Source organism: Vicia villosa, linkage group LG1 (assembly GCF_029867415.1).
Source record: "Vicia villosa cultivar HV-30 ecotype Madison, WI linkage group LG1, Vvil1.0, whole genome shotgun sequence".
Taxonomy (NCBI): domain Eukaryota; kingdom Viridiplantae; phylum Streptophyta; class Magnoliopsida; order Fabales; family Fabaceae; genus Vicia; species Vicia villosa.
Window position 1 is genome coordinate 77558844 of NC_081180.1, and position 21427 is coordinate 77580270.

The 21427-nt window shown below is 33.0% G+C and overlaps 2 protein-coding genes across 4 annotated transcripts; one reads left to right on the plus strand and one right to left on the minus strand.

The window, feature by feature from the left end:
- Positions 1–204: 204 nt before the first annotated feature.
- LOC131642761 (membrane-bound O-acyltransferase gup1) lies at positions 205–6139 on the minus strand. 3 transcript variants are annotated; one of them, XM_058912983.1, is made up of 20 exons: positions 5960–6139; positions 5142–5345; positions 4964–5022; positions 4662–4843; positions 4519–4567; positions 4006–4109; positions 3855–3919; positions 3438–3508; positions 2838–2897; positions 2555–2668; positions 2184–2308; positions 2035–2086; positions 1817–1879; positions 1620–1729; positions 1441–1533; positions 1260–1341; positions 1092–1169; positions 830–905; positions 700–749; positions 205–610 (listed from the first exon to the last, which is right to left on the minus strand). In XM_058912983.1, the coding sequence occupies exons 2-20, from the start codon at positions 5272–5274 to the stop codon at positions 569–571; spliced, it is 1608 nt and encodes a 535-aa protein (XP_058768966.1). In that variant the 5' UTR covers positions 5275–5345; positions 5960–6139; the 3' UTR covers positions 205–568. The 3 variants fall into 3 exon arrangements, with proteins under 3 accessions (XP_058768966.1, XP_058768971.1, XP_058768973.1); XM_058912988.1 differs by lacking the exon at positions 5960–6139 and having other exon boundaries at positions 4662–4833; positions 5142–5280; XM_058912990.1 differs by lacking the exon at positions 5960–6139 and having other exon boundaries at positions 4925–5022; positions 5142–5182.
- Positions 6140–19418: 13279 nt separating this feature from the next.
- On the plus strand, positions 19419–21064 carry LOC131610064 (transcription factor MYB62-like). Its single transcript, XM_058881936.1, has 3 exons — positions 19419–19716; positions 19836–19965; positions 20169–21064. The coding sequence occupies exons 1-3, from the start codon at positions 19500–19502 to the stop codon at positions 20809–20811; spliced, it is 990 nt and encodes a 329-aa protein (XP_058737919.1). The 5' UTR covers positions 19419–19499; the 3' UTR covers positions 20812–21064.
- The last annotated feature ends 363 nt before the right edge of the window (positions 21065–21427 follow it).

Below are 21427 nucleotides of genomic sequence, written 5' to 3' on the forward strand. Positions count from 1 at the left end.
TTGACTCTGGCTAGATCTCATCTCCAAGACATAATTTACTGTTACACATTTAGCGATATTCAGTTGATAAATTAGCATGTTTCAGTTAAACCTAATAACTAAATAGCCAGAAAACACGGTAGGTGCGACCGTGAGGCAAATAACCAAAGATCATTGAAACAGTTTTGCAAAAGATTGGAACTATACTGATATACAAACAGATACTTGGAAAACAACACTGAGAACTAAAAATAAGCAAATTTTCAGTGTAAGATCTCAACAAATTCAAGATTTGATCATTTTCTCAGCCATGAAAAAGCGGGGATGAAGGAGGAATCCGAGTTTCATTATGAATCTACCCTATTCATTTCCTGTTACCAATATTTTTTACATTGTGCGGTGTACAAAATTTGATCGTATGACTCCCAACTTGATGTACAATGCATCTGCAATTTATGAAAACCGGGTCAAGAATCACACCAACAGATAGCTCCAAGCTAAACAAACCCTTCTGTATCAGATATGAAACACCCAGCATTAAACATGAATCTGATCCAAGTATCATGGTCATGCACTTGTCCGGTCCGGTTCATGGCGATGTTTTCTTTACTTCTTCTATGTGAAACATCATCTGCAGAGACACATGTAGAACATTATTAGAAAACAAGGAAAAGATAAGCATTCTAACAATGGAAAACACAAATGTGGAAATATTTATACCTTTGTTCCAACGTAAAATGTCGTAAGCAATCCCCCAAGGACAGGCAACCCTGTGAAATGGAAATTTTCGTAATTAATTTAAGTTTTATGTAACTTCTTCAATGTTAAAAAGCTAAGGATCTTGACAGACCTTCCTTTTGAAGAAAAGAAGAAAGTAACCAGTTAATACCACTTGGTCCAATAACAAAACCAACCAGATTTGCCACCTGTTACAAAAAACAAAAGTCATGGCTTTCAAATTAGATATGTGAGAGTATATCTACCAAAAACTTAAATGAAAACCACTCAGCCAGATAAAATAATGGTTGCTGAAGTCATTGTGAATGAGAATAAGAATTATAGCTATAATAATCATATATGCTTATAGCTTCCAAGGGAAACCAAGGACAAACCATGAGACAAGTGATTGTGACTGCACCAGCAACAGCACTGAGTTCACGAAATACGAATTTCCAAAAAGAACTTTCACCCTGATATTCAAATTTAACTCTATTAGGCAGTAAGAATCACAATTTCAGACCATTGATAAATTTAGAGGAGAAAGCAAGGATATACGTCACCTGAAATGCTTTTGCGGATGATTTTAATATCAACTCAGGGATAAAGAATAAACATGTCAACCATGCCCATGAAAGAAGCTTCCTAAGGTTCGTGATAATAATTAAGCATAAAATGTTTGGTCAAAGAATGAGCCGCTTTCAAAACTAGAATGGATCAAACTGAGCAATAAAGGGAGCATACCACTCTAAATCATGCCAGACAGCAACAAAAGTGAATACAACCCATACATTTAGGAGCTTTTTCCGAGATCCTCCGAGAGGAATGTACATATACCTGAATTTCTAACCAGTCAAATTTAAGTTATTATTTGGAAAAACTAGAAGCTAAATGGAAAGTCAGGGTAAAAGAATTGATTGCACCTCACGAGCCATTTGTTAAAGGAAGCATGCCAATTTTTCCAAAAGCCTTCCAAGCTGTGGCAATTATTAATACATTTTGGCATATTTTCTGGAGCCTCAATTCCATTCACCTACAATACAATTCCAAAGTAATGACTTTCTCTACATATATATTTATGGACATTTATGTGTAGATGCTTAAAGAAGAAGTAACATACCAGTGACCAGAACCTGAAAAAGCGCCAGATCAATAAAAACTTTAGCCACATGAAGTTTAAGACCTGAAACAAATACACAATCGGGAATGAAAAAAGTACAATGCACCCCCGCCACTAAACCTTAGTATCTCACAGGGTAGGTTAAGCTACATTATCGGTTGATATCGTTAGCCTTAGTAGAACTACTTATTTAAGTTGATGGACATGTATTCTCTTACCCCATATCCAATTATGAACACATCCATAGCAGACAAGTGCTTCCATAATCCACTGATTGAAGAAGAAACATTTCAGCTACCATGGGATAAAATTAGATTAAAAAATTATATATAACACATGATGTTTTACCGAGTATTGAAGCACTCACCTATTAGCAAAGGCATTATAGTAGAATAAATGTGTCATCAGCTCCATAAGGATAAAACACAATACCCAACGGAAACCATATAGTATCACATTTCTAACTGAATTACTATTTTGAGGAACATCTAGCTACAAAAACATTAGAACCAGTATCATTAACATAAATAGACTCATGCGATCAATAAAAAAACCTCACAACAATTAGCAAGGCAAGAAACATTCAGAACAGAAAAGGAGCACTTCTGATTATGGCTCTCAAATAACATGACAGGGATGCACTTCAGCCCTAAATGTTTCACAAAGAACACAACCATACAATTGTAATGAAAGTCAATCTTGAAACTTATATCATCAAAATAACTTGCAGTCACACACCTGCGAGGCAAAAGCGTTGAAGCTCACTATTGGACCAGCAATATAAAGTGGTGCATACACCAAATAACAAAGGTATACGACATATCCAAACTTGTCGACGTGCAGACTTCTCTCCTGATAAAGTAATTAAAATTATGAGCTGGAAAACATGCCACGGTATGCCCAATGGAAAATATATAATTATAATAATGGAAAACTAGAGGGAAAAAGAAAAGTAGAACATAACTTCACAACTGTAATAAATTTCAGCCCAAGCTTTATTTTAAACATCAGCTATTCTAACCTGTAAAGCTTGATAGCACGTGTTTCCTGATTTGCAAATATGACAACGTTGACAATGTTTCTGCAATCATCAAAGAACTTAATATTGGGAAAATTATTATAGATCAAATTAAGCATTTAACATGTCAATAGCTACATGACAAAATGTGCATTAGACACTGATACTGAAAGCTTGTACGTTTCAACCAATGTATTGCCTAACAGTCTTGCTTAAGCAACAAGAGGACAACTTAGTTATAGAATATAGATCTTGGCTTAAAATTATCACATGGTTTCTCTCAGATCATAAGTGAATCTGTACAAATACAGGGACACTAAAACCTAATTAAAGTTAAGCCAGCCTTGCATAATTGTTAAGTGAAGTGTCCAAGGAAAAATTATTTAACTAGAAATCAGACACAACCTAAGTTCTATGTAGTGCCGCTACTTTGAGGTAACCGTAATATCATAAGTTACTCTTCAGTAATAAAGGTCCAATAGCATATGCCCCAACAATATAATAAATAATCAGCACCATAACCATGTCAAGTTAAGAGAGAGACTGTAGAATAAAACTTATACTCAAAACTAACAAATACAATATTCCTTAAGATAGTTATACCTCCAGATCAAAATGAGAATCTTCATTTGTCCAATGATAATCCAATCCAAAGCTTATCATGCGCAAAACAACTGCCATAAACAACTATGCTCAGATATAAAGAAATCTATATTTTCCGTCATGTTATACCAAGACGTGAATATAAAATTAGTAAATTTAAGATCACCAAATTTTAATGTTCCAGCCCATAAGTGTCTTAATTAAAAAATAAGCATAAGATGAAACAAGTTTCAAATTCAGCGAGGAATGATCAAGTTTGCAATTTGCATTACTCAATATGAATGCTAGTGGCAAATCATACAGATGAGAATAGTTCAACCAGCAAGATGGGAAAAAAGGGATTACGTTAAGGATAAATATGAACCATAAATACATGGACAATTTCAATATTAGATGCTATAGAAACTCGATAAATACCAAAGTTAAAACATATGTGCCACCTAAAGCTGCCCCGGGAATTGTCCAAAAATCTCCATTGTTGCCTGCAATATAAATACATAATCTTAAGTCGGAATAGAGTTACACCTACCATACAATGTGTAAATACAACAAAATGAATGCATCTTACCCAAACATAGAGAAAGAATATCCTTCATAAATCCGATTACACACAAGAAAAAATATGTTGTAACTCCAAAGTATAAGTGGAAAGTACTTTTTCCGTGCAAATATCTGCAGAAATGTCATTTTAGTCTGGCATGATAACCGTGGGGAAAGTGATAAATATGGTATTTAAATGATAGGCCAAAAGTCTGAAACGCTATCTATTTTAGGAACAAGTAGATCACAAATGTGGATAGTCGGACATTAAGCAATCATTGATATATAAAAAAAAAAAAAAGAGTTAGAATGAATACAACATTAAGAATATACTAATAGTCGACATGAAATCAAGCAATAAAAATTATTCATATTGTAAGCAGGATGATGTGATTCTTGAGAATAATTCATGAAATTTGATATAAATGTCTTTTCGCTAGATTTCTACATTTGATATACGATAAATTTTACTAAAGAAAATAAAATTGTTATGACATGAGGCTTTTAATTTAGAACTTATATATGGTTCTGTTACACGGACCTTAACAAGAAGAAAATTAATAGTTGCTATTGAGAGCACGAATATCACGCTGCAAAGTGAAACAAACATAAAATTAGACTGAACAAGGTAAATAATGTCAATATTAAAGCAAATAACATCAAAATGAAGTATGAATTCCATACCATGCTCCATGCAGATATGATAGATAGACGAAAGAAAATAAAAGCCAGATAATGGACATTCCTCTCACTTTAAAACTAAAGAAAGCCCTCGTTAAGTTGGCCAGAAGAGTGAAAATTCCAAAGACAAGAGTTAGAACAGGTAAATTTCCTCGGAAATTCCTCCATTGAGCATCTGAGATATCCTTTACACATAACAGAACCGGACATACATTTAATCAGCAATGAAATGCAAGGGAAGCCAAACCAACTACCGAAATACTTACATACAAATAGTCATAACGATAGAAAGAGCACAGTCATACATTGAGGTGATGAGGTATAAGCCATCCTGGACGTAAACCGAATAGTTTTGTATAATGATCTACGATAATAAAAACAAAGTTACACAATGCATTGCTCACCAATTAAGCAGAAAATACCCAGCAGAAGACATAATTACATAAACAAGTTCCGGGGGAAAATCTTAAACAAGAAATATACCATGAGAGAGTTGAAGGGAACGCCTGATGACGATAACATAGAAAACAAATACATAAGTCACCAGGAAAAACAACTCTTTCTGCTTCCAGCTCCTGCCACTATAGTTTTCCTTGTTCACAACAGATGTACCCATTTTCGATTCGGCCTTAAATGACAAACCAATTCACTCTAATCAGAACCTCAATTCCAGCAATTTGTGTTTGCCTGTTTTAGAAATACGAGATTTTAGCAAATTACTTCCAGTTTATCCATGAAAATGCAAAACAATTATCAAGATTTTCCCCCCAAGTAGGACTTGCTATATCGATCAAATGACATGACGCATAAGACCGTGAATCACTAGATCTCTATTAATGGTTTGACTTATAATTTTTCTAGGTTTTCTTTAACTCTAGCTATTAGACTATCCATTCTTAGCCAAAAACTAAACAAGCTATGAAATACAGATACAGAAACACGACACCTGCCACATCGACACCTTTAATTAAGAAAACCCTAGAATGAAAATTATTGAAGCAAACTCTCTCCAAATACAAATATTGATTCAGGTAGCATTCCATTTCCATAGCTTTTTACAAACATACACTACTATAGCATCACACCGTACTATACTATATATAGCAGTAGAAGCAGATAAGCTAAAAAAAAGTAATTAAGTGATATTTTTTAGCAATTGATCAAAATCTGTGTTGTTAATGGCGCTGCTGTCCCAAATAATTGGGGAATCGCGGTGCGGCGGAGTGCACATGCGACGGCTTTAGCAGCGGTGGTCGTTGTTGCCGCAAATCAAAACGACGAGAAAAAGAGAGATGGAAAACCTGTACGGCCGATGATCAACTCCGCATCCCTTTTCCTGGCAGTTGAGTTCAGTTGAAACTACAAGCTACTCCGTTTAACTATTTTTAGGATTTAGTATTTTGATTTAATTTTTTTCTTAAATATAATTTTTTTTTTCTTTTTACGAAATAAGTCCATACTGCAACGGAAAATAAGAAGAAAAAAAATCAAATTTTTGTTTTGGCTTGTGTTTCGAGAACGATAAGGAAAAGTGGAGTTGAATTTTATAATTGTCTTTTGGTGGTACTAAATTATTTTTTTCACAAAATTATTTTCCTCATGTGATAATGATACTAAATTATTTTTTTCACAAAATTATTTTTCTCATGTGGTAATGAAAGGTAATGATGAGTCCGGAATACCATCAAAAAGGTTAAAGCCCCATCACAAAAATTCAGCGGTGCTTTCGCAAATGCTAAAGGCGTATGATTACACCAATCAAAACCCCGCAATGCTACCGTGAGCGCAAACACACATACATAAAGAATGCAAGTCTAAAAAATGTCAAATAATTGGCTCATCCCCTCTTGATGGCTAGCCACTCCAAAGAAAGTGGTGGATTTGTCAATATGTCAACCTCGAACCAAGTTTTACCTTGGTAAGGGAAGGGGTATTAACCCTTGACTGGGCACGGTCCTTAAAGCGTCAAACTTCGAGCAAAACTTGAAGGAAAAGTTTAATCATAGAAAAATGAGCTTAAGATCAGAAACAACGCTACAATTCAAGTAAAATATGAATAAATAACAAAATCCAATTTCTAAGTCCACCAAACTTTTGTTTCAAAAATATTGTTGTGACAATCTAACATATCATTTTTTAGCCAATTGTTAACATATGGGTTGTGAAAAAATATGTTTGGAAAAACCTAGAATTTTCCATTAGTTTTTGGAATCTGTACAATCTTGAATACAATGTAAGAATTGTTTGTCGTTCAAAGCACGAGTGGACAAATCTGGCATTCTTAGGTTGTGGTGATGCATCATCGTAAAAGTAGGAACATAGTTGTGTATGCTGATGTTTTCAAAAGACAAATTGAAGTTGCTTTTTTTGACTCTCCCTTTGAGAATAGGAAATCCAAAACATTTGTCCAAAGATGTTGTGATGCGAATGTTTCATGTAACAATGATGTCAGATTTTTGCTCTAAAGATACTAGATGAAAAGAAAGCACCAGATTTGTCAAGATTGATTCACACCTGAACCATAACTAAAGTGATAAAAATGTTTTAATTGTGTGTGTGATATTTCCATGGTAATTCCAAAATTACCCTTATACATTTATAAGTCACTAGTCACTCAGACGGACACGACCAGACAAACTTTCAAACTTCCTCTCTTTTACAACTTTGAATCTTCAAATCTAGGTTTCAATAACTTTGAGTCTTCTAGTTTGACGAAGCTTGATATACTTTCTATTTTATTACCATCATCTGAGAGGTCAATAAGTATTCACTTAACACTCGTTTAACCACAGTGTTGACTTTATCTGCAAGAGCATCTTTAGGATGATAATTTGACGAAACATCTTGAGCATCTTTAACCACTTAAGCTATTTTCAATAAATAATGACTTCATTAGATATCATTTGATATTACGTGTAGTAATCATCAAAATAAACAAAACATCTAATCAGTTGATTGAAACTTTCCTATCAACAAACTTCACCACCATGGATCACCATGATAATACCTGCAAGCACATAGATCCACACGACTTCCTCCATCAAACAAGAAATTGTCGTCATAGTTGATATATAGATGGGTCTTACTTAACAAAGCCTACATATTGTGGGCCTTTTTGCATCATAACTTTTCCTAGAATACATAGTTCGGTCCGAGGACCTTCTAAAAAATCTAACACTTTAGGCTTTTGTTTGAGCCCCAAACAACCTTGGTGAAGAGAACAATATATGCAAGCATGGTTTCTTTCTTGCCCTACGTAACTCTGTCAAGGGTAGTCATGGTGGTTCCTTCTCTTTTCCTTGTGGTGAAATGGGCGCTGAAAGCCTCACACGGATCAAAACATAAATATATGCTTTCATATGAAAGGGACTTGTATCAAGCTAGGGCTGACTTGGTTAGGGTTAGTGCAAAGAGCTTGTACTTCACATCTACATTGAGCATGATAGTAGTCTACCTAATCCTTCAGGTGCTCAACGTGTTCATCTAGGTCCTCAATCCCTTCATAACTCATGAACTTCGTAGGTTTCTCTACTTACATTGGGATTATGTTATCTAGGATGCGAGCGGACAAGTGGTTCTTCTTCCGTGGTTGGACGGAAGCATCTACTTCATTTCTCTCCCACTTCTAAGATGATGAACCTTAAGGGTAGTATGGCTACTTCTCATTCCTTTTGGACGAGGGGAAGGAGTACGGTGCTCATGTTAGTGTCTTAGGGATTTTCATACCCATTCATGGTTCTAAAATGACGAATTTCTAGACCCATTATTCTATCTAAGTTAGCCTTTCCAACAAGTCCTGGAATTCTTGTTATTAAACAATTTGGTACTAGCTATTCAACAGTTCAATGACTCTTGGTAAGCTAAGATTAGCCTACAATAGTTGAAATTCAAGGAGCACAACTCGGTCATGAATTGAAGGCGGTAATAGAGATCTGAACAAAGGTTTGCTTAGATGGAATTGAGGTGCAGATTCAAGGAACTGAGGAGGTTGAGGCGCCCGTTGATCCTTCATAAGTTGTACACAAACTTGCATCGGGGGAACATAATAAGTAGCTGTTAAGACTCGATTGTTTGTTCCCTAGGGAGGATACAAGAGATTCTTGGAATCTTCAGCGTCTGTAGTAGCTTGTCGTTGGATTGAGGAACGAGTGGCTTTGGAAGCTACCATCTAACGAATCTAAAAAAAGATATTTTGGCTTTAGATTTTATGGAAACGATCAGGATATAAAGACAAGTGCTTCAATCGAATGAGATATGGATCTCTCTCTTAGGAACAATTTTTTTGAATTGAGGAAAGTTAGGTTATGAAAAATCACAGGAGTTAGAAGTTGATTATCACAAACAGCATCAATGTTTTATAATATAACTAGATCATAATTGAAAAGAGTGGATTCATAATGTGTTACAACGGTTTTCTGCTTCTGATGTGGTTGAGAGGGGATGACCTGCAAGGTTAACTCTTAAATGCTCTAGTTAGTAAGAGAGTGAAAAGTAAAATTTAAATGGGAATGATTTTGATACCGAAAAAGTTGTGTGTTCTCCTCTTTAAATAGGGAAGATGGTTGGCAATGCATGCATGAGGAATGAAATGGGATTTGGCTAGACGTTAGATTGGGTTTGAGACTTTTGCATGGTACTCTCATGAGGGGTACTTTGAGACACATGGAAAAAGAGCTTACATATCCCTCATGTGGAGCCTTCTTGCTTTGCTACTAGACCTTACAATCGTCCCAGAATAATTGATATATCAACTTTGAGCAAATATGTGACATTTAATTTTGAGTGAAGGTGTGATATCAACCTCACTAAAAGACGAATCTATTTTAGTGGTTGTGTGAGCTAGAGCACCCATTGACATTTCAAAAGAAAATAAAAACTAATGAAATGTACTCTAAAAAGAAATAAGTATACATAAAAAAGTTAATTTTATTAAGTAACTTGCTCACACTTCAAATATATTAAATAATTATTTGAATTACTAAATGTCTGATGTATTGTTTTTTGTCTAATAGACTAATTGCAGAAATTTCATTCAAGAAAATGTGAATAAGTGGGATCGTGAGTTTGAACTCGCGTTCCTATAATTGGATTTCATTACACAACTATCAATTTAGCCGACTTAAGGAGACTAGTGATGTTAATAGGGTGGGGTTGAGGCGGGAGATACATCCTTGTCCTTGATCTGTGTCACAGGGAATTTATCCCTCACCCTTACAGATCCCTGCAGAGATCCATAAACATAATAAAATAAAAAATATATATTTTATTTTTAACCAAACTAATAGTAAAAGATTCAAAAACTAACAAAGAAATATAAAAACTAATCATCTACGATACGATAAATCTATTGTTTTGTCAATACTTTATGATGCCCATGATGGTTTTGACTATCAAATTTTCAAACTTCAAAACGTTTAAGATAATTATTTTGATCTCTCTTTGACTAACATTACATAAGCATTCTAATTTTTTTATTAAAAATTATTAAAAAATATATAAATTAAACAACATTTAAATTTAAAGCTATATATTTTCAAAGATATCAAAGTAATTTAGGCGAGTGGTAAGGATAATTGAAATCCTTAAACAAGACTGGTGTGATGTTTTTTTTAGTCAAAGTTATTTATTAGAAATAAAAATATATATTTTATTAATAATTTTTCCCCGAAAGTGTTTTTATGTAGATAGTTTAGTCATTTATATGTATTTTTTCCCAACAGTAGAGTCCATAAAATTCCTCACAAAAAGAAACATCAGTAATATGTTTGTAATTTTAAGAATCATCTTGTGATCTTATTAAAAAAAGAGTTTTATGGATGAGGATTTTGGATTTGAAGGAAGCTCATAAGGACGGTGAATGGATTTTGGGGGGTGACTTCAATGCTACTAAGAATCGCAATGAGAGGAAAGGAAGGGGAGTGGTGTCTAATTCTAACTCTAATTCTATAGAGATGAATGAATTTGCGGATTTTATTGAAGAAAGTATGTTGGTGGATATTCCTTGCAAAGGAAAAAATTTCACATGGTATAGCGGGGATGGAAAATCGATAAGTAGAATTGATAGGTCTCTTATCTCGGAGAATGTTGTGAATGAGTGGGGAGTGGTGGGGCAATTTATGGGTGATAGAGATCTCTCCGATCATTGTCCTATTTGGTTAGAAGTTGACTTAAAGAATTGGGGTCCAAAACCGTTCAAATTTAACAATGAATGGTTCGCTTTTGATTCTTTCTATCCTTTTGTGGAAAAGGAGTGGAATGAAATAAAGGTGGAAGGTACAGGAGATTATATATTGAAAGAAAAACTTTTTCGCCTTAAAGGAAGACTAGAGTGGTGGAATAAGGAAGTGTTCGGTAGGATTGCTTTGGAAGTAGACGAAGGAGTGGGAGATATTAATAATGGGGACCATAGGTTGGAAGTGAAGGCGGAAGATCTTCATCCCGATATTATAAAAGATAGGAGGGAAGCTACTAGTCGCTTCTGGTCAAGGTTGAGAATTAGAGAGAATATGTTAGCTCAAAAATCTAGAGTGAGATGGCTTAATGAGTGGGATTCAAATAGTGGTTTTTTTCACAAAGTTATGAAGGAGAAAAGAAGACATAATCACATTGGGGGGATGTGTTGATGTGCATAAGGTATATCCTTATGCACGGTGCATAAATACTCAAATATTGTTTATATTACTCAAAATATTATATTTATTACTCAAAATAATATATAGATTACTCAAAATAGTATAAATATGACTCAGAACAATGAACACATTACTCAAAATAGTTAAAATTCGATATTACTCAAAATTGTGTAAATATTACTCAAAATAGTGTACTCATTACTCAAAATTAATAATTACTCATAATTAATAGATGTGTACAAATAATGCATATATTATTCATCGATTATAATATTATTACTCGTTTCTAACTAAAATGTTACTCGGAACAATTTAAATATTACTCGTACGAGACTTATGCACCGTGCATAAAGATATATCTTATGCACATCAACCTAACCCCACATTGAGCCTCTCATTTCTTTTGGAGGAGTGTTGGATTCGGTGGAGGGGATTAAGGAGGAAGTGTTTCGTCATTTTTCTAGTAAATTTGGTGGAATTGAGGGAGGTTCTCCTAGTCTTGACGGGATACTTTTTGATAGAATTAGCGAAGAGGAGAAAGTGTGGCTTGAAAAACCTTTTCATGAGGAAGAAATTATGGATGCAATAGGAAGTTGTGGCGGTTCTAAGAGCCCGGGCCCGGATGGTTATTCTTTCCTATTTATTAAAAAATGTTGGCCTATTTTGAGAATTGATTTCTTGAGGTATTTTGATTATGTTTTTACGGGAAGCGAGTTATCTAAGGCGATAACATCTTCCTTTTTGGCATTGGTTCCGAAGAGTTCAAATCCTTTAAGTTTGGACGACTATAGGCCAATTTGTTTGGTGGGTTGTATGTATAAATTGGTAGCTAAAATGTTGGCGGGAAGATTAAAACACGTGTTGAACTCGATAGTCTCGCATTGTCAAAGTGCGTTCGTTCCGGGTAGACAATTACTTGATGGGGTTCTAGTGGCTAACGAAGTAGTTGGTTATGCGATAAAGGAGGGTGGTTCTTGTTTACTTTTTAAAGGGGATTTCAAAAAGGCTTACGATAAAAGAACCTTGATATTAAACGAGACTTGTTAGACTTGTTAGAAAATCTATTGAGATTAGTGAATTTGAGAACCTTGATATTAAAAGAAGATGTGGTGTGGATATACTTCAATTTGCGGATGACACTTTGTTGGTTGGAAAGGGGTCTTGGAAACATGTTAAGGCCTTAAAGATAGTTTTGAGATCTTTTGAGCTTGTTTCGGGTCTTGGCATACATTTTCATAAAAGCAAATTGATCGGCATAAATGTTTCTCCTTTTTTTATGGAAGCCGCTACTTATTACCTTTCTTGTAAGATTGAAGATTGCAATTTTCTTTTTCTTAGAATTCCAATTGGTTGCAATCCTAGGAAGGAAGCTACTTGGACTCCTTTAATGGAGAAAATGAAAAAGCGCTTGTTGGGATGGAAGAATAAATTTCTTAATCTTGGAGGAAGGATTACTCTTTTGAAGTCAATTTTGAGTTCTCTTTCTATTTTCACTATGTCTTTCTACAAGATGCCGGCTAAAGTTGTAAAAGTATTATCGAAGATGCAAAGCAATTTTTTACGGGGAGGAGTGGAGGAAAAACGGAACATTCATTGGGTTAGTTGGAAATGTGTGACTTTACCTCAATCGAAAGGCAGATTAGGGATAAAAATATTGCCGATTTTAATTTGGCTCTTTTGAACAAGTGGAGGTGGAGGATTGTTCAAGGTCAAAAGTCTTTATGGTTGGAAGTGTTAAAGGCCCGGTATGGAGATTTGTGCATGCAAGTAATTTGTGATGGAGATTCTTTATGCATGCAAGTCTTTATGCATGCAAGTAATTTATGCATGCAAGTCTTTATGCATGCAAGTCTTTATGGAGATTTATGCATGCAAGTCTTTATGCATGCAAGTAATTTGTGTTTTTTGCGATTCTCATGAGGAAGAGAGGGATCATATGTTCTTTAAATGCATTATGACAAAGATAGTTTGGAAAGAAATTGCTTCGTGGGTGGGTTTTACGGGTTGGATTGAGGAAGAGTGTATCCCGTTTTTTGTGGAATGGCACTCGTTGAGCCGTGTTTAAAAAATTAAAAGCGGCAAATTGGGGGTGTTTTGGTTAGCCACGACTTGAATAATTTGGTTAACAAGGAATGACTTTTGTTTTAGGAATGAAGTGTGGAATATAAATAATATGGTTTGGAGCATTAAGTTTTTGGTTTGGAGATGGTCTTCATATGGTAATATTACTCATTCCAATTGTAATGTTTACGATTTCTACAAAGACCCTTTGTCTTTTATGTCGTAATTGTAATTGGTTGTAATATTGCTTTTTTTGCCGGCTTTGAACCGTTTGTTTGTGTATCAAGATTGGAAAACTCTTAGTTCTCCCTTCAATATATCTCTTGCTTACACCAACAAAAAAGAGACTAAATTGACAACAAACGACTCCTTTTTTCATTAAAAAGTTATTGTAAATATTTTCATTCTCGTGATGGTTTAATTATTTATATTAAAAATATTTTTATTCTCATTAAAAACTAATTAATTATTTATAAAATATGAAAAACTTGAAATATATATATGGATATGATCAAATGACACCAAGATGTTAAAGTTTAATTTGACATCAAATCTCAACCGTTAAAAGAATTGATCAACGGTGATACTAAATGAAATAAAATAATAATAATAATAATAATAATAATAATAATAATAATAATAATAATAAATATAATAATATATAATATATGTGTGCGTGCGTGTGTGTGCCAAAAAATCAAAATAAATTATGACTTGTTTAAAATGTCACAAAACATTTGAGATTTTTTCTATGTACTATATGCAGGAAGTTCCTGCATATTATTATCTCAAAATTCAATTATTGGCCAATATTGTGAAACTAAGTCTCTTATGAAGACACACACGCGTGCACACACATAAGAAGGAAAAGATTCAACAATGAAATAACTGATTCAACCTTAGTTCAAAGTTTCTTAGCAAAGATGATTCAAAGATATGGTTTAAATGAATTAATTTAATCAAGCTATGACATTTCGATTTTAATCAAGTTAACCTAAGGTCAATATATTTTTATGATATCGACCTTAGATGCTCAAAGAAAAAAATTTAAAATCACTTTATGCATTATTTTCAAAATGGCAAAAGGTGACATTGTTAAACTTTTAATTTTTCTAAGTCCACACAAAGTCCATCGATTACCTCTTCTAAGCATAATCGATTAACCATGCCACTTGTAACAGTCCAGTTCTTGAATTTAATATTTTTAATTGAATTTAGCCTGCTTAATTGACTTTAATTGGAATTTTTAAGATTATTGAGTTTTATTAGAATTATTTATAATTTTTTTAATTACATTAATATAGAATATATAAGAATAATAGCTTTGGGAAAATAAAATAGACTTTTAAATAAATTAGGGAGGCGAGTGGAGTTATAGAGAGTTGAGGAGAATTTTAGAAAATAATTAAAATAAAGGAGAATTAAGTTTTATTTATTTAAGAAAGAAAAATAGGGAGAGTTTGTTAGTACGTGAAAAAGTTGCGAAAGAGGCAAGGGAGAGAAGAGAAATTTTAGGAGAGCAAGAGTGGGAAAAGGGAGTTCCATAGCCAAAGCTTCAAGTTTCTTTGAATTCAAGGTAAGGGGGAACTATTCCTATATGGGTGTTTAAGCAGATGGATAGCGAGGATTCCTTACGTTCCATCCTTCTTCCCTTTTATATTCCTCTTTGATAATGTTTGAGGCCGGAGAAGGTTTGGGTGAAACCTTTTAAGGCGGTTAATATGACATGACTTCTTTTGTGTCTTGTAGATTGTACAACTTTAATCAACAACAACATACAACTTTTATCAACAACATACCTTAACAACAACATACAACTTTTATCAACAAAAACAAAACCATCAACAACATACAACTTTTATCAACAAAAACAAAACCATCAACAACATACAACTTTTATCAACAACATATAACTTTTATCAATAACAACATACCTCAACAACAACGTACAACTTTTATAAACATAAACAAAATCATCAGCAACATACAAATTTTATCAACAACAACATATACCTTAAACAACATACAACATTTCTCAGCAAAACCATTATCACACCCTAACAAAAATATCACAACTTATAACATAAAATGTGGAAACGTCTCACGTACCTGAAATATGAAGAGGGAATGAAAGAAATGAGTTTTGTGTAACACCTTTCCTTTTGGTTCATAAGAGTTGGAGAAGATATGTTGAAGTTTTGTAAAGAAATAGTATGCAACCGTTCATGGAGATTAGGATAAGGCGTGAGAGAGATGTTGGAGTTTTGTTTTATGAAAGAGACGACTGTTCTGTCTTGAATAAGAGAACTTTCACTTAAATATAGGTTATACTTTTTATCATGGTTGATAAAAACGATCGTGATGAAATGTAGGTACATTTCAGAACTGTTTCTATTTTAGACTGTTGTGAAAGGTATTTTAATTTTAATACAAATATTAGATTATAAATGACACGTCCATTTTGTCACCCAAAAAAAAGGAAAATTATTAGTGCTGAGATTCAAAGCTTGTAAGCCTTAATCTATCACCACGGTTACTAGAATGGACCGTACTGAAAAATCTTTGGATAAAATATAAAAAATACAAACGCCTAAATAAGAGCTATTATGTCAATTGATTGAATAGTTGGGTAATAACATGTTACGATAGGTGTATTTTGTAGTAGTGTAAGCTTCAAGGAGGCTTCCGGGGATTCATAAGCAGGGTAACCTCATGAAGTAGATGCCCGAGACATACGACTTCGGAAACCTCGACTTTGTGAAGTCAATGCTTCCCCCATCAAACAAGGTAACATCGACTCGTGGCTTCGTGGGCCTAGCTCTGGCCCTCTCATGTTGTACAAACGTGTGTTGGGATACACGACCGAGCCTCAATCTGTCCTAGTTATTTTTCAGCCATAGTACCTGTACTAAGACTAGAAAATCACATCAAAATACAATTAGGGCAAATCCAGATATACATCTTCATTAACCATTTCAGAAAAATTCAGAGATGCATCTCCAGATAAACTCGAGAGTTGTAGAAATGGAAGAAACCTCATTGATGTCCTAAACTCCAACCAAATGGGAATGCATGTCTATACCAACTAACTATTTCGAACTAACTATTATCTTATGCATCTTAAACAACTTATTTTACCTAATACATTCAACAAATATCAAAAGAAGAAATGAAATAAGAAACTTATCAAATGAGAGTTGTGGATGAAAAGTTTGAATAGAGTGAGTGAGTTGACTTGAGATTGAATGTAGTGAAGTAAAAGTAGTATTGAATCTTGTAAAATGAACATGAAGAAACTTGCTCACGAGTTCAAAAGAGATATTAGTGAGTTTGCAGCAAATGAAGAAGGAACAAGGAAGAGTCTAACGCATGTATATGAATTAAACGCGTCCGAAGATGCATCTTCGTAACACTTGGTGAGTTTTGAATTAATGGTTGTTATAGAGATGCATCTCCGAACTCACCATAATATTGATATGGAGATGCATTTCCGGATTAATTTTTGACAAAATAAAAATGGCTCAACAATTTGCGTTGAAGGGTGTGTAAAAAAGATGCGTCCGAAGATGCATCTCTATATTTAAAGGATAATTTTGACCTTTCATGATGGTGGGAAAGAAGAGAGTGTTGCCTAGTTCTTTTAATTTTTGAACCCACTCAACCAAAAAAATTTAAGCTCCGGTTTTTTGAGATTCTGGGCAATGGACTATGTGGGACTGACCAAAATCGGACCTTAATTACAAGACTATTTTTCTTAGTAATTATTTGTGTCATCAAATGTATTTTTATGCGGATAATTTAGTAATTTAACGTAATTTTTTGTTAGTCAGTTGAAACCATATAACCACTCATAGAAAAAGCATTATTAATTTATTAGTGTTTGTGGTTTTGATATCTTTATGGATTAAAGTAATAACGTAAACAACATTTTTGTATAACAATATTTCAAAAAATACAAAAATATGTTAATTATTTTCAAAATATAAAAAACAAAAAAGTAATTGAGATGTTTATTTATACTTTAAAAAATAAATTGTTACATACATTTAATGCTATAAATCTATGCCTATAGTATAGTGTCCCAACAATTTAATATTTCAGGGTCTGTCCCTCACCTCACTTGTGTTATTGTCCTACAGAAGTTCAACAGTGGAGATGAAAATGTCCTAATTAGGACCTCACCTGAAATATATTTGTCCATGTTCAATTGAAAACTATGGCTTTGAAAGTGAAAAAAAAGCATGCAGCTGGTAAGAGTGAGACACCAAAAAGTGTCCCTTACTTTACTTATTCAAATTTTAATTAAATTGCTAAAATAACCCCTGCTTCACCGCCGGTTCATATGCTACCTATCTCTCTTACATTGTATTTCTACTACTTTCTTCTCTATTTTTGTTCAGTCAAACACGTTTGCTGTATATAGTATTTACTGTATATTGCTTAGAAATTAACAGTACTTGTACTAGTTTATGGGGTCCAGTCCATGAATCATTTCCTTCAACTCTATTAACTCCATCTTCTTCTCTTCACATCTTTCCCTTACTTGTCAACAATAGTTAATTAATTACGTGATAAGCAAGTAACTACTTATTTTGTTTATGGGGGACGAAATTAGTAACTCATTTGTTCAGATAGGAATTTGAAATTAAAGGTGAGATAATAAAATTATATATGCGAATAAATTTTAATATTTAAAATATCTGTTTATATGAATATATTAAGCGGAGTTGAAATTTGTCATTGTTAAATCATGTCTATCATATCTCCAAAAACTTAAGACGACCATGTGCAGAATTGTTCGGTCAAATAAAAATCTTACATTTTTCGTAGTTCTTTTAACTCAGGATTTACTCTTAGGTTTTTAAATTTAGTTATTTAACTTTTTCTCAAAAGAAGTTTTAATTTATGAAACCTGTTATCTAGCTTAGTATTTACCCTAATAGGAATAAATTCATATATTGAAGAGGTGAGTGAAGTGATGGGTTAAATTTCCCTATGTAGATAAAGGTTGCCTTTTTTCTAGAATAAAACATTAGGTGTATAGCCACGTGGCAACTTATCATTCAGTAGAAGAAACAAAAGAGCTTAAATTAAAGTATGTATGACATAAGGATTTAAATGACAGAAGGATTCTTGTTTCTTCAAAAGCTAAGAGAGGATATAATTGATTCGTTTAACTTATGAAAAAATATAAGTATAATAGAATGTACTAATAATGATATGGCTAACATAGAAAATAAAAAGAAAGATATCTGGTTACAGAATAGTAGATTGCAACTTATTAACTATTATTAGCTAATATAGTTTATAATAAATATTTTTAGAATGTAATGATAAATACATATTTCACTTTAGGTATTTGACTTCAGAAAGTACTACCTCAATATATTCTCACACTTTTGATCTCTTATTTTTATTAAGGGACTAATTATCATATTGGCAACATACATATAATACATTCTAAAAATACCTAAAATTTATGTCAAATTTTATGGATAATATACCGAATATATCTGCAAATAATGTGAGATTACGTAAAGACTTTTGTAATTTTGGTTGATATAGGTGTTACGACATTAATTGTGATGTCGCGGATCTCACGGTGTGAATTAACCACAATTTACTCTTTAACGTAAAAGCGATAAATAACAATATCGATATTAACACTTGTCAATACCGTTTTATCACGATCATTTTCACAGTAGTCCTAGATCATTTTTTAAATGATAATGTTATTTTTAATTTAAGTATATTAGATTATTCTTAACCTATGTCAATTCTTGATATAGTGATATCCTCATCTTTAAAACCTTTCTTAGTTAGCAGCATATTCTGTTTTTTTTTTCATTGGTGTTTGTTCAGAGGGAGGAAAAAAGTGGTGCAATGGGGTAACTACTAACTACTTACTTGCAAGTTTCTCTAATCATCATGGTGTTTTACATAACAATAAGTGGGACATATATATATATATATATATATATATATATATATATATATATATATATATATATATATATATATATATAAATATATAATCAAATTTGTTTATTCTAGGTGCTAAGGTATAGCCTATTAGTCCCTACTCCCTAGTACCTAGTCTACCAAACCCATTACAGTGAAATTCCATGAGGAGCATATATAAAAGCATATGAACATGTACCATGTTACACACACTCCTACAATTCCATCTTCAGTTTCTTTGTTCTTGAACACCACTAGAACACTAGCTATGTCAAAAACTACAAAGAAAGATGAAGAAAATGAGCTGAGAAGAGGACCATGGACTCTTGAAGAAGATAGTTTACTAATACACTATATTGCTCGTCATGGTGAAGGTCGTTGGAATATGTTAGCCAAAAGTGCAGGTATATTTTGATTCTTTTGTACCATTTAAGGTTAATTAGAGGAATAATATGTTCAATCACACACTGTTTTAGGTTTTTTTTTTGTTTTAATAATGTTTTTGTTAATTCCGACATTTTAGGATTGAAGAGGACTGGAAAAAGCTGCAGACTTAGATGGTTGAATTACTTGAAACCTGACATTAAAAGAGGGAATCTTACTCCTCAAGAACAGTTGTTGATCCTTGAACTTCATTCCAAGTGGGGTAACAGGTAATAATCTCAGAATGTCTAATCTTAATTCAACTGTTACCGATGAACTGATTGCGTAAATGCATGAAATTATTTGTGACCGCATGCAATTTAAATTCATATTTATTCACGTATATCAACTTTTTAAAGAGATCCCAGTTGATTCGTCAGATTAGTCTCTGTAATTGAGTTTAACGAGTTTTTCTGCGCTTATTTGAACATAGGTGGTCAAAAATTGCGCAACATCTACCGGGAAGAACAGATAATGAGATCAAGAACTATTGGCGAACAAGGGTGCAAAAACAAGCACGCCAACTCAACATCGAATCCGGTAGCAAAAGATTCATTGATGCTGTTAAGTGTTTTTGGATGCCAAGATTACTTCAAAAGATGGAACAGAACAACTCATCTCCAATCTCTGATCATTCTTCTATGACAAACATGAACAATTTCGGAAACTCTCTAGAAGCTTCAACTAGTAACTCAATCTCAACAAGCTTCAATGTTCCTTCACAAAGAGGATACATAGATGCTTCGAGCTGTGGAAATCATTCAAGTACTGTTTCAACCAGCTTCAACAATCCTTCTTTGGATTTCTTCCAATTTTCACAGCCACTTGAAGTTTCAGAAACCTCAAAAAGTGTTCCAAACATGTTGGAAAACAATGTTTATAATAATTGTCAAATCCAAGACAATTTCTATATTGATGATACAAATTATAACTATGGCTTGGAAGGTTTAAGCTTTGATCCATTGTCTTCAATGGAAAATTATGACTTTTCACAGTTTGATTTTCAAACTTCGGGGAATGGATGGATGCTAGACAACATGGCTAATAGTACTTTTTGGAATATGGATGCTATGTGACAGTTTACAAGAAAGTGTTACTAAAAGTTAATAAGAAAATTAGTTATAAAGATTCTATGATTATTACACTGATTTTAAGTGACTAAATAGTCTCATTGATAGAGATTAGTTTAGTGTAAGATACTAAGGTCTAAGGTTAAGGTTAAGGTTGTGATTTATATTATGAGTTTTCTAAAGTAGCATATTTTTATAGAAATACAGGAGATAATACTAATTTCCCCTGTTCATATATATTAAAGTTGGAAAAGATGTAATAATTTTGATTAAACCTTGGTTGTTACTTTTTTATGATTATTTTTTTTTTGTTTTTTTTAATAGTATAATGTCTAGGATTTTACTTTTTAAAGGTAAAATATAAAACATCACATACTCAAATTTAAATCGTTAGAATTGAATGTTTCTGCACAGACAATGTCGTGGATTCGAATCCACGTTCTTACACATAATATTTCAGCATAACTATTAACTGAGTTGTGTTAACGAAATTAGGATAATATATAATTTAATTGAAAGTTAAATTAAATAAAAGAGTAGTCTATTATTATGAAAGAAATAATGTTTGAAGTGAAAACCAACAAAGTGTTGTCACATCTCTCTTATGAAGTGACATTCAATA

What these genes read in the sequence shown, in the direction of transcription:
- LOC131610064 (XM_058881936.1), top strand. Translation starts at nt 19,500, where the DNA reads ATGAACATGTACCATGTTACACACACTCCTACAATTCCATCTTCAGTT. An exon ending in TATGTTAGCCAAAAGTGCAG is followed by an intron (nt 19,717 to 19,835) that starts GTATATTTTGAT and finishes CCGACATTTTAG; the next exon opens with GATTGAAGAGGACTGGAAAA. An exon ending in CATTCCAAGTGGGGTAACAG is followed by an intron (nt 19,966 to 20,168) that starts GTAATAATCTCA and finishes ATTTGAACATAG; the next exon opens with GTGGTCAAAAATTGCGCAAC.
- LOC131642761 (XM_058912983.1), bottom strand. Translation starts at nt 5,274, where the DNA reads ATGGGTACATCTGTTGTGAACAAGGAAAACTATAGTGGCAGGAGCTGG. An exon ending in CGTGCTATCAAGCTTTACAG is followed by an intron (nt 2,669 to 2,837) that starts GTTAGAATAGCT and finishes TTACTTTATCAG; the next exon opens with GAGAGAAGTCTGCACGTCGA. An exon ending in TTCTTTTCTTCAAAAGGAAG is followed by an intron (nt 750 to 829) that starts GTCTGTCAAGAT and finishes TCCATTTCACAG; the next exon opens with GGTTGCCTGTCCTTGGGGGA.